Here is an 18,427-nt window from a genome sequence, read left to right as displayed (position 1 = left end):
CGCGGTCAATTGCAATGAAAACTATTAATAAAATCAAGACCATACTTTCGTTCTCAAAATGTCTTTAGGTGGATGTAAACAAATTATTTTTGCTGTCAGACATTTAAAACAACGATTATTATGTTGTCGCAAAATCTGTTTTAATAATCTTCGTTTTATTTCAACAATAACTCCAGGTAAATTTATCCTCACGTGGTTAGTGTGTATACTCATTAAAAAAAGTTGTCCACTAAAGCAAGTCAAACGTGTCATTTTAGTTTTTCTACATAAACAAATATAACAAGACCTTTTATATTGTAACAGGAGAATCTAACTCACTAGTTGTCAACACACACACACACACACACACACACACACGGACACATACACACGGACACATACACATGCATGCACACACACACACATGCATGCACATAGACACATACCAAGACACACACACACACACAGACGGAAATCATCTCTGCGGCATTTTTTTCTCCATGGACTATATCGGAATTTTGTTTCAAGATTGTTAAAAATAAAATATACTTTGTGAAGTAAAAACGTGAAAAAGTAGGCCTAAATATGAAAACAGTAACTTTACCGTTATTACTAAATATCTCTGAATCTTAGCGCAATCGGGCATGATAGTAAATACCAGCATTAAGTGAGTTCCAACTAGGTCATTGAACTCTGTTGACTATTCATAAGACATGCATTGCAGAGATCACTGGATTGCAGGGAGTGACAGCATATTTGTTGAACCATGGTTATGGTGTAGTACGTGTGTATTATTTTCCATAAAAGTTTCAACATACATTCCTACAGGTCACTTGAAGTGTTATGGTCGGCCTTATATATTTGCCGATAGTTTAATAAAATTTTCTCAGTCATTTATATTGACAAAATATATGCTACCCTTTTCCTGGTGCTGAGTGGCCTAATCCCCCCCCAAAAAATCTTTACCGATTTACTTGGATTTGGGAGGAAGAGGAACGGAAGGGGCATTCATTTTTGGTGACAAATTTCCTAATAGAAATTATGTCATTATTAAAGTTACAGTCTGGTTACCATATTATAACATCATGTACAAATATGAAATACAAGCTCAAATTAGGGCCTCCACGAGTCCAAAATATTGGACTCGAGTACTCGAGGGTCAAACTCGACCCGGACCCGAGTACTCACCATTTACATTAGATGATAATGAGACTAAGGAATAAAGTAAAATAGCATTATGCTTCTTACTTCCAACGCTGAACATGGATGCCCAATCATACCATTGTATGTATTGCATTCAGCACATTCGACTTTTTCTCCCTTTATGTCTCATAGCATATAATGTAACTGGCGGGAAGCATAATATGACGTAATTTTTTTTTTAAAATGAGAGTGCTCTTCGTTGCATGGGTACTCGAGTCCTGTGAACGGACTCAGGTCTTGCTAGACTCGACCCGTACCCGAGTACTCGAGTACTCGTGGAGACCCTAGCTCAAATGCACTTTTAAAAAACTTGTGTGTGTTCGCTATGAACTGAGATCGTCAAAAATATACGCTCGATTCGTCGCCTGTGCCGCCATTGCTCGGCAAAGCATAAACGACAGCCTGTTGTCACTTTCAGTTAACTCGTGCGTTTGCCGATTTAAAATTGTAGGGTTTGTCTCAAAAAATTAAATGAGAAATCTTGTGCTGTACGAAGAATGTTCAGTTGAGGATATGGTACTAGAGTCTTTCGTTAAAACCGGTTTGATCTTGACCATGTATTATCAACAATCGTACCTTCCTATTTCAATTTTTTATTTTTTATAAAGCGTTAGTTTAGTTTGTATACTAGTAACACATTGATCATGTATATATTTTTTAAATAAAATATACTAAAGTAGACAATGAACGTTTTCACTTCTTAATTTTACATGAGTTAAAATCAACAAATTCGAATAAATATTCTTTCCTTTGGAAAGGGTAAAAAAATTTTTTTTGCAAATATATATATTTTTTATTATTATTATTTTTGTTTTTTTTGTTTTTGTTTAACGACATCAGTTGGATGTCAAACATTTGGTAATTTTGACATATAATCTTACAGAGGAATCAGGTGCATGTGCAGGGGGAGGTTATTGGAGGTCGAAACCCTTACCTGCCCAAGCTTAAAACAAAAGTGAAATATATTTTCTAGGGGAGCATGGCCCCATATAAACTTTGCTCAACACAGTCTATAACCTCAACCACACTGAAATCCCTGCACACGCGCCTCGGAAACCCGCTACATTTTAAAAATGTTTTTTAGCAAGGGATCGTTTATATGTACCATCCAATAGACAGGATGTCACATACCATGGCCTTTTATATACCCGCCGATGGGGATCGATCCTAGACTGACAGCGCATTTCCAAAAAACACCTTTTTATGTCTTAAGTAATGAATAAAAATAACATATAGTCTTGAAAAATGTTGCGTAAATCGGACACAACCACCTCTTCCTCTGCCCCTAGAGTGTTACGTAATTATTAACACCCCTTACATGTAACGCGTATGACAACCGCTGGCCACTGTCAAAATTTCAAGGCAAATCCCCCACCAACCCCTGGAAAGGTGTTGTACCATACATCTATGGATATAAATATGTTTTGGAGATATGAGACGACCCCTCGATCAAGACAGTTAAATTTGTTCAAAATCATGTGAGAAGCTCAGCACCTGCGCAAATCATGTAAAATCCCAGTTCTATTGGCGTCCCGCTAAATGAAGAAAACCAGTTGGCCATTGCGTTTGTAGTTGACCTAGATAATGTAGATAAGCGAGCATTGCGAAACTATAGCGATGTGGTGGACCTTTTATGTCCCAAACATAATTGAATCATCTATTCTATATGCTTAAATAATAAAAATATTCCAGGGACTGCAGCTTTAAAGAAAACTATCTTAATTCTGTATTGCATTAAATATATTCTGACACTTTGATGTATTATAATTAAAAGGTAAAAATTGAACTGGCACATCACTGCGGACTTGATTGTGCACATGTCAATAGCGTGTTGGCAAACAAAACAAATAACAAACTGCTCATTCAGATTTACCCAGACACACACACACACACACACACAAACACACACACACACACACACACCAGTCAATGGTCTTTAAAATTCACAATTTTATTGTTTAAAAACTCCATCCCTGGGGCGGATCCAGCTTTTCTGATGAGGGGGGGTCCAAGACAAAAAGGGCACCATAACATTATGAAAAGGCACTATTGAAAAATTACACACGGTTCACATGGACCATAATATAATAGTGCTACAACAGGGATGCTGGCAGACATTCTACAGTGTTCTGTACATTGACAGAATAAATAAATTTGTAAAAAACCTTAAAATCCTTAATAAAAGGGGCACTTCTCAAATTTGAGGAGGGTCCGGACACCTTGGACCCCCCCCTCTAGATCCGCCCGAGCATCCTATGTAGTAAACATTTAATTATCTGTGAGCACAGGTTAAATAATTTAGCATTCATGATACAGATGATATATTTATGATTCATGTTTTATTGGCCATGTTTTATCATGTTCAGACAAAGTGAGTTATACTGCACGATCTCACACTTGTGGTGAACTGCGACTTCCTGATGTCAAGAAAGATGTTGTCTTGTGTGGCTGGCTGCAGTATGAGCGCTTTGGTTTATTTCTCTTACTACGCGACTGGCATGGCATGACCCAGCTGGTCATACCAGAAGATCAGGTATAGTTCTTACCCCAGCTAAGAATATTTTTTTTACTCTCAATTACTAAGAAAAAAAAGGTTTTCAAAAGAAATCTGCTATGGCAGTTGATTTTATTTAATGTATTAACCTCAGCATTTTGGAACAGTAAGCATCATTAAGGGGTGGGACGTAACCCAGTGGTAAAATGCTCACTTCAAGTGCAGTAGGTCTAAGGTTGATCTTCATTTGTGGGCCCATTGAGCTAATTTTGTTTCAGCTATTGCACCATGACTGGTATATCAAAGGCCATGGTATGTGCTATCCTGTCTGTTGGATGGTGTATATAAAGGATCCCTTGTTACTAATGGAAATATGTACCGTGTTTCCTCTAAGACTATATGTAAAAATTACCAAATGTGTGACATTCAACAGCTGATGATTACGCTAATAAATAAATGTGCTGTAGTGGTGTCATTAAACACATTTTTTTTTTTTTTACATTAACAGTAATACTACTTCATCTCATACATTAGCAGCACCTATACCAACATTAGCATGAGAACCTTGCCACTAGATCAGTATTGTTTCTACAATTGGGGAAGAATGTAGGCTAGCTTAGTAGAGATTGTATTAATACTGGCAGTCTGAGGTGCAACAGGTCATAGGATCAATTGCCCTCCGTGGAACAACCTGTTTTTTTTTATCCCATCCCAATGACTGGTATATTATTATTCATGTGTGGCCTTGTTTATGGAAATGTCCATGTAAAAAATCCCTTGCTGCTGTTCAGTAGCAGTGGCCAGCAAGTTATTTGTCAATCATTATCTAAACTAAGTGTCAAAATAACCAAACACAGTGAAAACCCTCTAAATCGAACACCCACTAGACCAAGCAAAAAGTTTAATATTTAAGGGGTATCCTCTTCTGTACTGATATTTAACGGGTTTCATTGTACATGTATGTATGTTAGACATCAAATAACAATAGTTCAAAATGTGCTGAGGTATCATTAAACAAGTATTCCTTCCCCACCTCTGTGAGTGTTAAATATGGACTTGGTTAACTGCATTGTGATGTCATTTACAGGGTGGTTTTTCTTTGCATTTTAATTACCTCTTTGCACGAGGTACAGTAAGTATAAAACATTGATATTGACAAGAATATTGTTAGTAGCTGAGGTGATTAAATGAAGATTATTTTATTAACAGACTTCAGATATGGTCGATTAATAATTAAAACAAATACATTTAACAACTTTTAAAATATATTTACATGTATATATATATATATATTTTTTTTTTTTCTTTTTCTTTTGTAGAAGGATGTTATGTCAGAAAAAATAACAAATCTTCCGTTTGAATCTGTTCTGCGAGTGCATGGATGTGTTCGAGCTAGACCTGAAGGACAAACAAATGAGGTATTTCGGAAAAACTAAATTTAGATAAATTATTTCATAATGGCCAACATTAAAAATATGTCTATCTTGTTAAAATTGACCATATCTACTCTTTGCCAGAGTGTGTAAGAAATAGAATACAACACTCATGCCCTTTGGAAACAATTTATCTTACAACTTGTGGTTTTCAAACATATCTAACATGATTTCATGTTTTAGATATATTTGGCAACCACTCGTAAAATAAATCATCTCCAACAGTGACTTGTGTATTATTCTCTATGTCTAATTTAATAATTATTATATAAGATTTATGTCTTTACAATATATGCCTCGTTTCTTCTACAGAAAATGAATACCGGTGAGATTGAAGTTGTTGTAAAAGACCTTCACATTTTAAACAGATGTACACCTAGACTGCCATTTGAAATCAAAGATTTTTTCAAGGTAACAGTTTTTTGTCTTATGTCAGAAAACAATATTAAATCTTCCATTTGGGTGGACATGTATTTTTCATATGCAAATCCTAACAGTTGTACAACTTTTATTTAAAGACGTTTGCTTCACATTATTAGTATTATTAATGCAAATTGTTTTTTAAAATTCAATCAACTTAGGGAGCAGTAAGAATATAAATATATTTTCTCATAAATTCAGATTGAGGAATCTGTATTTTTCATTAATATTATAAGCTAACAAGTATCTGATTGAGAATGGAACCCAACTTTTCATTAATTGTAGAAAAGAATTTACAGTATACAAGTATGTTTTCATTAATTGTAGAAAAGAATTGACAGTATACAAATATGTTTTCATTAATTGTAGAAAAGAATTGACAGTATACAAGTATGTTTTCATTAATTGTAGAAAAGAATTTACAGTATACAAATATGTTTTCATTAATTGTAGAAAAGAATTTACAGTATACAAGTATGTTTTCATTAATTGTAGAAAAGAATTGACAGTATACAAATATGTTTTCATTAATTGTAGAAAAGAATTGACAGTATACAAATATGTTTTCATTAATTCAGGTTAAGGAGTTGCTGAGAATGCAGTACCGTTACCTTGACATCAGACGACATGAACTGCAGCGGAATCTACGCCTTCGGTCAAAGATGGTCATGAAAATGAGACAGTTTTTGTCAGAACTGCATGGTAGAGAATTACTGTTATGTATAATTACATTTACTTGCAACTAACAAACATATTAACAAATATAACTACTGTTGTTATCCATTTGTCTGTGTAATGTTTGTATTTGTTACAGATTTTTTCACTATAACTTACACAACTTTATTTGGTAAATTTTATTACATTGTCTCCTTTTAACATAATGTGTTTTGTTTATGATGTAAAAAATACATTTACACAGACTTTGGATAAAGTAACTGGTTTTGTGCTGTGTACAAGTAAAGCAAATCCACATGTAGAAATACTCTTTGTAATTATTTTTCACTTTGCAGAGTTTGTTGAAGTTGAGACGCCAACACTGTTTAGAAAAACACCAGGTGTAAGTATACCGTGTAAATATTTAACTAGCCAATGAGGTCTGGGGTTCACAGTTATGTGTAGCATGGGATAGCACAGTTTAGCTTTCTAGAGATTACGTTTTACTCCCTGTGTAATCCAACAGAAACAAGTGATTTGAAGTCAAGGAAGTACACTAACACTTAAGTTCTTTAGAGGACAGTTTACTTTTGATTTTTTAATAGTTGTTTGTCTATAAAGGCCAATATAATGCTTTATGCTACGTTTTTTTAAAGTATTTTTTTTCATATCTAATATCTTTATATTCCTTGTTCTTTTATGAAACATGGAAGAATCTATCTTTTTTTTTTAAATAATATTTATTAGTAACTATTAATAGTTCACATGAAAACCTAAGTTAAGTAACTCAAAAAGCCCACTGAAACTCCAGTTAAACCTTCTTAATCTGGTACTAATACATTCTTTGATATCACAATTTGCTCATCTAATTATGTTTTGCTGATTTATGTAATAATATAATTATGTTAACACTTTACATTATAGGGTGCCAAAGAGTTTGTGGTTCCCAGCCGATACGCGGGCAAATTCTACAGTCTTCCACAAAGTCCACAGCAGGTTGGTCGTTTGAGTTTCTTTGACTATTAATTATTAATATTGGTATGAATATAACAACCATTATCATTTCATTCATGCATATTCACAGGATTTATTTTTAAGTGCATTGTTGCAACAATGTCTATTTGTTATATACACTCTTCTTGTTTAAGTGTGTCTGTATGTGGTTAATGATGCATAAAGTTAGACATATAAATTTTTTACCTAAAATAAATATAAAATAATTTTCATCATCAGGGGAGACAACCCACAATCTACATTTAAATATAATAATAATAATAATAATAAATTCTTTATTTAGTGAGGGTAACACAGTTAGCAAAAGCTAATCTTCCCTGAGGCCCTCAGGTACAAACAATACAGAATTACAATGCATACATTTATGAACAAATAGAAAATACATATATGGCAATAAACATATGTACAAATGATATTATTTTAGAAAATATTTCTTGAGTCTATATTTAAAAACAGAAGTATTTGGCGATGATCGGATAGCTTTAGGCAATTTATTCCAAAGTACTGGTCCAGAGTAACTGAAAGCATGTTTAAATAAAGACATTTTAGGTTTTGGAATTAATAGATTTCTATCCTCTACATTTCGAAGGTTGTAGGGATTGTTTTCTCCAACATATATTAATAAGTTTGAAAGATAGTTTGGGGCTTCATTGTATAGACATTTATAAATTTGTAAACATTTGTGATAGTGGATTCGTGTTTCCATTGTCATCCATTTTAACTGTTTAAATAGTGGGGCAGATGGAGTAATAGGATCTACATCTAATATCATCCTTGCAGCTCTCTTTTGCAGTTTTAGTAAACGTTCTAATCCATCCTGATTACATTTTCCCCAAATTACACAGCAGTAATCGATGAGTGGTAAAATATACCCATTGTAGAAAAGTTTTCTTGCATCTAAATTTAAATACCTAATGATTTTTAATAACAGATACAGACGTTTAGAGATCAGGGAACACACATGTTTAACCTGATTTGTCCATTTTAAATTATTATCAACTTTAATTCCTAAAAGTTTTTCGCATTCAGTGTGTTGCAGACGTTCTGAATTTATTATAAGAGAAATATCATTTTGGATTGTAACTTTTTGTCTTGTTCCTATAGTCATATATTTGGTCTTTTTTGTGTTTATGAACATTTTATTATAGGAACACCATTTTTCTACACTATTCAGATCTTGCTGTAGTTTATCTTGAATTTGAGTAACAGTTTTCCCTGACATGAACATTGTTGAATCATCTGCATACATACTTGTGGTACAATGTTCAATGTATAGTGGAAGATCATTTATGTACAGTATAAAGAGAAGAGGTCCTAGTATGGAAGGGACAATAGACTTCTTTCTCATTCCACTGCGTATGTGCCCGTTGCGGAGTTACTCGAGGACGCAAACTGCGAGATCTCGCCAAAATAGACCTATCTGCAAATTGGGGGGCAAAAGCATTGGGAGGCCACGACCATTGTTCAATTATTAACTGTTCCAATCGCATATGTCCGGGAAATTTGTTATCCTTCCATCGATATCCAGTCAATGGATATCGGAAACGTTTGTGGGTAATCGTTTCACGTAGAAAATGATTTTAATGTTACTGCAAGTACGAGGGTTTGTTCGGCACATTTTGTAGGAGGGAAGCCAGTGAACGCATAAGCCATGATATGGCTTTAGTGATAAGGGACCAAAACCTTACCGGTTCTGTACAGGACGTTCCTACACAGGGCGGTCTAGTATACTTAGATATGGTGGAAAACACATTAACAGTAAAGAAAATAAATATATATTTTGTATATAAAGAATATATATGTATATTTCGGATTATACTCAATAAAATATATAACGTGTGTGTGTGTAAATATATAAAAAAATATATGTAGTCAGGACGGCTCTGTACAGAACGTTCCTATACAGGGCAGTCTAGTATTCTCTACTTAGATTCTCTACTTAACTTTTAATGTTATCATTACTCAGTATGTTTCAAATTTAATTATAAGTATTGTCTGTTATTTCTTTTACGTTCATCTAGGTATGAACAAAAAAATCATCCGCACACTTATGTGAGAACGGCTTTACCGATTCACACAGTTTACGGATGATTTATTTTGTTCATACCCCGATGAACGTAAAAGAAATAACAGACACTCCTTAAATAATAATAATAATAATAATATAATAATAATAATAATTAATAATAATAAATAATCATAATAATGATATATAAATATATATAGTGATGACGGCTCTGTACAAGACGTTCCTACACAGGTCCGTCTAGTATTTTATATACTTAGATATGGTGGAAAACACATTAACAGTAAAGAAAATAAATATATATTTTGTATATAAAGAAAATATATGTATATTTCGGATTATACTCAATAAAATATATAACGTGTGCGTGTGTAAATATATAAAAAATATTTTGTTCATACCCCGATGAATGTAAAAGAAATAACAGACACTCCTTAAATAATAATAATAATAATAATCATAATAATGATATATAAATATATATAGAGTGATGACGGCTCTGTACAAGACATTCCTACACAGGTCCGTCTAGTATTTTATATACTTAGATATGGTGGAAAACACATTAACAGTAAAGAAAATAAATATATTTTATATAATACTCAATGCATTCGTGTTGACACTGTATAAAAACGTGTGTATGGGTAAACAGAACGGCACCTACCTTCACCCCCCCCCCCCAAATCCCCCTTTTTTAAATTCCCACTCTTCTTTTTTTGTACTTTTCCCAATTAGATAGACACTAAGAAAAATGCAACAAAACACATTCTGATATATATATATATATTCTCTCTCTCTCTCTCTCTCTCTCTCTCTCTCTCTCTCTCTCTCTCTCTCTCTCTCTCTCTCTCTCTCTCTCTCTCTCTCTCTCTCTCTCTCTCTCTCTCTCTCTCTCTCTCTCTCTCTCTCTCTCTCTCTCTCTCTCTCTCTCTCTCAAATATATATATCGATAGATGCCATAACCTGTCGATGCCATAACCTATGGAATCTGTCAAATGTTTTGTTTATACTTTTTACGAGATAGTCTTTTAATATGGCGTTATGAAAACCCTCGGATACAAGTCGCAGAGACTTTGTCCAAGTTGTTGCACTGCTTTTTAATTTGAACCATTCCGCTGTAAATTTCAGCGGACCGTTTTTCTCGGCCATTATAGCATCTAATTCAAAATATGTACATGTTAGTTGCCACAGTTTAACATCTTCTGCGAAGCTACTCAAGTCGCCCATAAAAACCTGTCTGTTACGCCCCCCAATTTGTTATTAGACTATTTCGTAAAGGGACGTTACTCTTCGCACGCATGTGCAATAGGAATGTGAAAGTAGTCTATTAAGGCATTTGGCCTGGTATACATATTCAACGATATATAATGCACATTATTGCTTAATATGAACAAGTATGATCGTATAGTTAATTAATAAAACGGTTAAATGTGACGGCTATTATATTTAACGGGCGCAGCCATTTTGTACCATCTCAGTGAGTACGCCCTCTGGTGAGCTGGTGGTTACGTAACACTTAATGCGTAACGTCAGGAATGAGCCTTAGAACTAGAGAAACACAATCTACCTGGTTTTTGCGTGATGATAAATAGTCATACATTGCAATGTTCTGTAATATACACATCCCAGTAAGCCAGCAGTAAGTATATCTAGCACTATACATATTATTTTTCAATACAAAATAAAATACCATTGTCAAAGTGGCTACACAACAAGTCGAAATAATTAACAATGTTTTGTCCATGCATTAACCTATGTACTGAAAGGATACACGTAGTGTTTTCTTAGTTAATTGGTCTATGCTGTTAGTTGCTTCTACCTGTGATTCCTGATTGGCAGGTGTGTATTTGATTGGTAACCAAACCAGTCAATTAATTGACGCTGTCTAGACACAAAAATACATACCGGTATTGTGGAATATTACCTGTTGCCCCTAAAATGGTAATGGACATAGTTTATTACTGTAAATAGTTCTGTAAAACTATTGATTAAGTAGACTTTTCCATCTAAAAGCACAGAACTGACCAATTACATAGTCCCAAAGAGAAGAAAATGATCACTTGGGTATCGTGGGTTGTCATTTTTGCTCCAACGTAGTATATCAGTAGGCCTAATAGTGTACATTTTTCCTTTGGATTATTTAACAGAGAAAAATACTATAACCCCATTTTGTTCCGTTAATGCAACTTGAAATATATTTAGTTAAATAGTTTATTATATTATTACGTCATTTATGCTGTTTTACAAGTCAGGTTGATCAAAGAGAAGCGCCTTGTCGAAAATTACTGCTTTTGTTTACTCTGTACATACAGGAGATGGTCAGGAGCTGACGTCACTTCACCCCAAGCTATCCCACCGGGCGTCACTAAAACGAAACAAAATGGCTGCCCCCAGTTAGCAGAAATAATCATGTTTTTTTATTAACTCTAAAATTACGCATTTTTCATTTGCTAAAGTGTCAGTATGTGTTGGTGGTCCAACACATAAGGCTCTTGTTTGAGTTGACCCTACCTTTAAACACAGGCATGCTAAGGCCTCTTCTGTTCTACCAAACTGATAATCACATTCTACAAATTTCATCCCAAATATGTTATTTTAAAATTAACTTTATAAACACATCTGACTACATAAAATAACATATTGTGCAGTCCTTGGTTTTTGGAAATTATAGGCGAGTGAAAAATCACTCTCCAAAATAAATAAAATAGGCAGTGTAGCTCCGATTGGATTTTGACTGGTACATCTACAAAATTGTCTATTAAACCAGTATTTCCCAATTTGTTCAACAAAGAGAAATACCAGTTTAACGACTGCATGGAAGCCACCCCCATGTTTTAATTTTTATTGTTTTAATAAAAGGACCTTCCTATCAGCTAAATGAGCTATGAAAACTGTCGATTTTTGTTAACAGTGGAAATAAATATACCCATCTATTTTACATGTGCTGTTTTTTGAGTGTAACATGCGCTGTTTTTCATACTCGTCAGATTGAAATTACATGTGCTGTATGAGTGCGATCGCACCTGGCGCACCTTAAAAAGCAAGGTCTGATTGTGGTATCTAATTCAATAGTAGGATGATGGATAATAATATTGGCTTCCTTTGGTGGAGCAATTGAGTTATTTCCCATTCCATCCAATGCTTCATAGTTTGTGTATTAAATAAAAGGGCATGGTATGCTGTCTTGTCTAACATGAGGTGCATATATAAAAGATCCCTTGCTGTAAATCAATAGTAGCTTGTGTGAACTTTTTCTAAAATTTAAAACTGTTTCACAAGTGTTTAAGGTGTTTATCAATGGTTGTTATTATGCAACCATTATTTTCAACAATGTGCTGAGTGTTATTAAATGTTGACCTACTAACTAATCCAAGAAAGTATTATTTAGTACATAAATAAATGCATAAAAATAAAATAAGTTTAAGCACTGGTGTCTGACATGATGGAACTATTGATCGTTTTATCAAAGCAACATTATAACCAAGTGTAGACATTTTGTATGTTTCATCATAGACATAGGAGTTACAATTTCCAAATTAAAAATTGATAAATTTATATTGATATGGACTTTCCTTTGCTATATAATAAATGGAAAGTGATATTTTGTTCCCAAGTAAATGAGTAATTTTTCATTCCTTTCCATCAGTATATAATCTGTTATTAAACAGGAAAAAATATCTGAGTATCTTTTTGTGTTATAATATTATTTAGAGTTGAGCATTTTAGATATTTATTACAAATCATTAGACACTAATCTAGTCAACAAAATGGCACTTTGTTTTCCCCAAAAATTGGCTCAAATAACTGAGTTGTTAGAAGTTGTTCAATCATTATCCTAGATTAGTATCTGAATCATGTACAAAAGGTAATAGTTTAAAACTATATATTTTTTTAAAATATAATACTCTAAAGCATTTTTGTAATTGTTGTAGTTCAAACAGCTGTTGATGGTGGGCGGGATAGACCGGTATTATCAGATTGCCAGATGTTACCGAGATGAAGGTGCTAAACCAGATCGTCAGCCAGAGTTTACACAGGTAACAGTTCATTCCACGTTACTCAGCATTTGTGTTGAGGTCTCAGTACCAGCCTCGGTGGTGTCGTGGTTATGCCATTGGACATAAGGCTGGTAGGTACAGAGTTCGCAGCCTGGTACCGGCTCCCACTCTCTTCTCTCTCACTAACAACTAACAACTAACCCACTGTCCTGGGCAGACAGCCCAGATAGCTAAGGTGTGTGCCCAGGACAGCGTGCTTGATCCTTAATTGAATATAAGCATGAAAATAAGTTGAAATGAATGAATGAGGTTTCAGTCAGCAATACTGTATGGTTAATACATTAAAACATGGAAGATGTGGAGCAATACATTAATAATGAAATGTCATTCTCTTCTGAAATATTAATTAATGAAACCTTCTTTTTTTTTAAACGCCACAAACATTTAATACAGAGACAATGATGTTGGGGTTGGGTTTTTTTTGTCATTACAAATATGTATGATAATGAGATGAATGGTGAAGCCACCGTATTTCCATTTCGGTGTGTGTGTGTGTTAGTGTGTTAGTGTGTGTGTGTGTGTGTGTGTGTGTGTGTGTGTGCATGCTTGCTGTCAACTGAGCTATCTCTGTATCACCTGAGCCAGGGGTACATGGAACTTGCAGTGTATGTCAGATAACTATCCCCCTTGTGGGGTCATACACTCAGGAGACACTTTCTTTGATATAAAAACAAACATAAATCATACCATCATTATCATCATCATCATCATCATCTTTTGGGGTTTTCCAGTAATTTTTACCTTTTGACCTAAGCAACAACAGTAGGTTTGAAACTTAGTTGGATATAAAAACAAAAACAAATCATACCATCTTCTTCATCATTGTCATCATCATCAACTTTTTTTTCACTTAACAATTGATAAGATTACAAATCATGTTATTATGCTGTTGATTTTCGCAGGTTGACATTGAGATGTCATTTGTTGATCAAGAGGGCATTATGCGCCTTACAGAGGAGCTGGTTTCCTGGGCGTGGCCTGAAGAAAAAGGTGTCATCAGTCTGCCTTTTCGACGAATGACATACCAAGAAGCCATGACCAAATATGGCAGTGATAAACCCGACACCAGACTGGATATGCTTGTTAGTGTCTTTTCAGATGATTTATATCTTAATATAGTACCGTGAAGATGGATTTCAAAATTTGCATATTGTAGAATATACAAATTATACACATTAAAAAAATTACCGATTGTGTCAGATCAGTTATTTGCACCTAAATTTGACCTCATGAGTGGGATGTGGCTCAATAGTGGAGTACTTGCTTATGGTACAGAGGTTCATAGGATCAATTCATGTCAGAGGATAGACTCATCTACGTTCTTCCTACTCCAACTACATGTAGTTCTTCATGACTGGTACAAATACACACACAAACACATGTGTGCACACACACACACACATGCACACTCATGCGCACACATGCACGCACACACACACAAATACACACACAAACACATGTGTGCACACACACACACACATGCACACTCATGCGCACACATGCACGCACACACACACAAATACACACACAAACACATGTGTGCACACACACACACACACATGGACACTCATGCGCACACATGCACGCACACACACACAAATACACACACAAACACATGTGTGCACACACACACACACACATGGACACTCATGTGCACACATGCACGCACACACACACAAATACACACACAAACACATGTGTGCACACACACACACACACATGGACACTCATGTGCACACATGCACGCACACACACACAAATACACACACAAACACATGTGTGCACACACACACACACATGGACACTCATGCGCACACATGCACGCACACACACACAAATACACACACAAACACATGTGTGCACACACACACACACATGGACACTCATGCGCACACATGCACGCACACACACACAAATACACACACAAACACATGTGTGCACACACACACACACATGGACACTCATGTGCACACATGCACGCACACACACACAAATACACACACAAACACATGTGTGCACACACACACACACATGGACACTCATGTGCACACATGCACGCACACACACACAAATACACACACAAACACATGTGTGCACACACACACACACATGGACACTCATGTGCACACATGCACGCACACACACACAAATACACACACAAACACATGTGTGCACACACACACACACATGGACACTCATGTGCACACATGCACGCACACACACACAAATACACACACAAACACATGTGTGCACACACACACACACATGGACACTCATGTGCACACATGCACGCACACACACACAAATACACACACAAACACATGTGTGCACACACACACACACATGGACACTCATGCGCACACATGCACGCACACACACACTCATACACACACACATGCACACATGCACACACTCATACACATGCACACACCACATTTGCACACACATACACATGCACACACGCACACACACACACACATGCACACACACACACACACATGGACACTCATGTGCACACATGCACGCACACACACACTCATACACACACACATGCACACATGCACACACTCATACACATGCACACACCACATTTGCACACACATACACATGCACACACGCACACACACACACACATGCACACACACAAACAAACAACACACACACACACACACACACACACACACAAACAACACACACTCACACACATTACTTACAATTTAATAATTTTAATGTGATGTACTGTGTTTCAGATTCAAGACGTGAGTGACATGTTTAAAGACACAAACATAGAAATGTTTCACAAAGTCTTGGGCAAGGACTCTGGATCTGTGCAAGCCTTGAGAGTGCCAGGATTTTGGGTAAGAAATTTAATATGCTGTAGACCTTAACCTGTATCACAGCATGACCCACCCCACCCTAATTTCAAGCCTGTCTGAAATAAAAAAAAATCATAATTCTTGTGCATAAGTCTAATATTGATGCTGAAGGGACTGGATGAAATTACCTTTGATAACAGGGATTCTAGTTAAGCTTAAGGTGTGTTGTTGAATATTTCTAGGTTGATGAAGTAACAGAGGTACAAATAGCAGTGTTTGATGGTATGTATGATAGGAATTTAGTTTGTCCTTTTAATGGACAATAATGATTAACATTGGTGACTTATGCCCATGGAACTGTTCATTCTCAAAACAAATCACCTCTCTAAAGCCATAATAAATAGAAACAGTGTGTTGTTATGGTGCTGTTTTCTGTTAATTGATTGGTTAACATGTTGATAAGAAAGAGTAGCCTGTGTGTTGGTGATTGGTGCATCAAAGACTGTGGTATGTACTGTCCTATCTTTACAAAATATAATAATATTGGTATCTTTTGTTACTTTAGAAACACTGTTCAAACAAAGATATTGAATCTCTGATCACATCCGCTAAGAAAGGAATTTCAGATGTGGTAAGTACTAGTATTTGTTACCATTAATTTTGTTCTTGTACCATGTTTACAGGGAACATTTTGTTTTTAAAATTTTGATTAGCAACAGTTATCAGTTGAAAACTAAGTAGCAGCTACTATTTAATGTTCTAGAATTGTATGTGTAACAATCTCTGAAATTTGTCAGCAAATCTCGACACAATACTGAACAAAATGTTTCCTGGTTTATGATGTTTTTCCATTGACAAAAGTGTGCAATAAATCAGTATAATCGCACACTTTTTAAACCCCACCGATCACTGAGCCAAAGTTTCTTATTGCAGTGTACAGCATGGTACAAGTGAGGTACTGCATGAAGCTTATTCATAGTATGCATGGTTACTTGCACATTTTCATTGTTTTTATTGACAACAGAAAGAGCCTTGCACTCCCTTCCTACTAGTAAGTTTATGTGTTAATTGTTCTTTATTATCCATATGGTTAAACGTAACCAAGTTAATAATAATCATATGAAGCACACGTGTAATAACAAGTGTAATGACGTAATTTTGGGAAGCGACGTCATAACATGATGTTGCTTCTCCAGTCCTAGCTCAGACTGTGCATTTGAAATATGACGGCATTTCATCGTCTTCTTCTAGTTGTGGCTGAAACATTTTGAGTTGGGTCTTGTTATTCATAAAGAAAATATCAATAATAATATGGATAATAAAGAAATGATTATACTCGCGTGAGTCTTACTAATTTTACGAAACTCATGTCAGGATTCATGTATTACCCTCGCTCTGGCTCAGGCAATACAAAAATCCTGACACTTGTTTCGTAAAATCAGTACGACACACAAGCTCGTATAATAATCTCTGTTTATATCAAGGGCTCACAGCCAGAACTGGTTATATCCACTCTTTGTGGAAATGAAAATAGTCCACTGTTCTGTATTTTATTTTTTTTTTTTTTATTTGAGGGTTGGGCGGGATGAATATGAAAATAGGAGTGCTACAAAGCTAAATAATTTTTAGAAATAAATAAAACTGCTTACTCTTCACATTTTAAAGGGTGGGATGTAGCCCAGTGGTAAAGTGTTTGCTTGATGCGCTGTCATTCTGTGATCGATCCCCATCGGTGGACCCATTGGGCTATTTCTAGCTCCAGCCAGTGCACCACGACTGGTATATCAAAGGCTGTGGTATGTGCTATCCTGTGTGAGATGGTGCATATAAAAGATCCCTTGCTGCTAATCGAAAAGAGTAGCCCATGAAATGGTGACAGCAGGTTTCCTTTCTGTATATATATGTGGTCCTTAACCATATGTCTGACGCCATATAACCGTAAATAAAATGTGTTGAGTGCTTAAAACATTTCCTTCCTTCCTTCACATTTTAAAGAAAATTTAAAATGTTAAAACTTGGTTGGGGGGGGGGGGGGGTTTCTTTCTAAAACTTGATTTTAGACATATCCAGTTCTGTTTATCAGCCTTATTATATTAATGATACCGGTACATGTTTTAGTCCTTTTATTTTATTTCTGCTTATTGCCTCCATTTCCCTTTCACCCTAACTCATTCCTTGTTCACTTAGATACTCAGCACAGTTATTTCCATGTTTTCTATTGTAAGATGATTTTGACAAAGTGCCACAGTTATTTACTCATGTAATTTTATCTTGATATTTGTTGTAATGGGTTTGAGCATAGTCATTAAATCCATTGTTTTCTATGTTCC

General features: G+C 35.3%; 1 protein-coding gene across 3 annotated transcripts in view; it reads left to right on the top strand.

Annotated features, from left to right (window-relative positions):
• The first annotated feature begins 51 nt into the window (after positions 1-51).
• Positions 52-18,427, top strand: part of LOC121384786 (aspartate--tRNA ligase, mitochondrial-like) — a 52,232-nt gene continuing 33,856 nt past the window's right edge. Inside the window, exons 1-11 of one of the 3 annotated variants that reach the window (XM_041515365.1) lie at positions 52-176; positions 3,549-3,715; positions 4,996-5,094; positions 5,422-5,520; positions 6,108-6,231; positions 6,540-6,586; positions 7,108-7,179; positions 13,156-13,260; positions 14,184-14,363; positions 16,032-16,139; positions 16,663-16,728. In XM_041515365.1, the coding sequence (XP_041371299.1) occupies positions 59-176; positions 3,549-3,715; positions 4,996-5,094; positions 5,422-5,520; positions 6,108-6,231; positions 6,540-6,586; positions 7,108-7,179; positions 13,156-13,260; positions 14,184-14,363; positions 16,032-16,139; positions 16,663-16,728 (1,185 nt within the window). In that variant the 5' untranslated portion in view covers positions 52-58. Of the gene's footprint in view, positions 177-514; positions 760-3,548; positions 3,716-4,995; positions 5,095-5,421; positions 5,521-6,107; positions 6,232-6,539; positions 6,587-7,107; positions 7,180-13,155; positions 13,261-14,183; positions 14,364-16,031; positions 16,140-16,662; positions 16,729-18,427 lie in introns of those variants that run through there. The other 2 variants (XM_041515366.1, XM_041515367.1) reach the window with 2 other exon arrangements.

This window comes from Gigantopelta aegis, chromosome 10, assembly GCF_016097555.1.
Source record: "Gigantopelta aegis isolate Gae_Host chromosome 10, Gae_host_genome, whole genome shotgun sequence".
Classification (NCBI taxonomy): Eukaryota; Metazoa; Mollusca; class Gastropoda; order Neomphalida; family Peltospiridae; genus Gigantopelta; species Gigantopelta aegis.
This window is presented reverse-complemented; position numbering and strand designations above follow the sequence as displayed.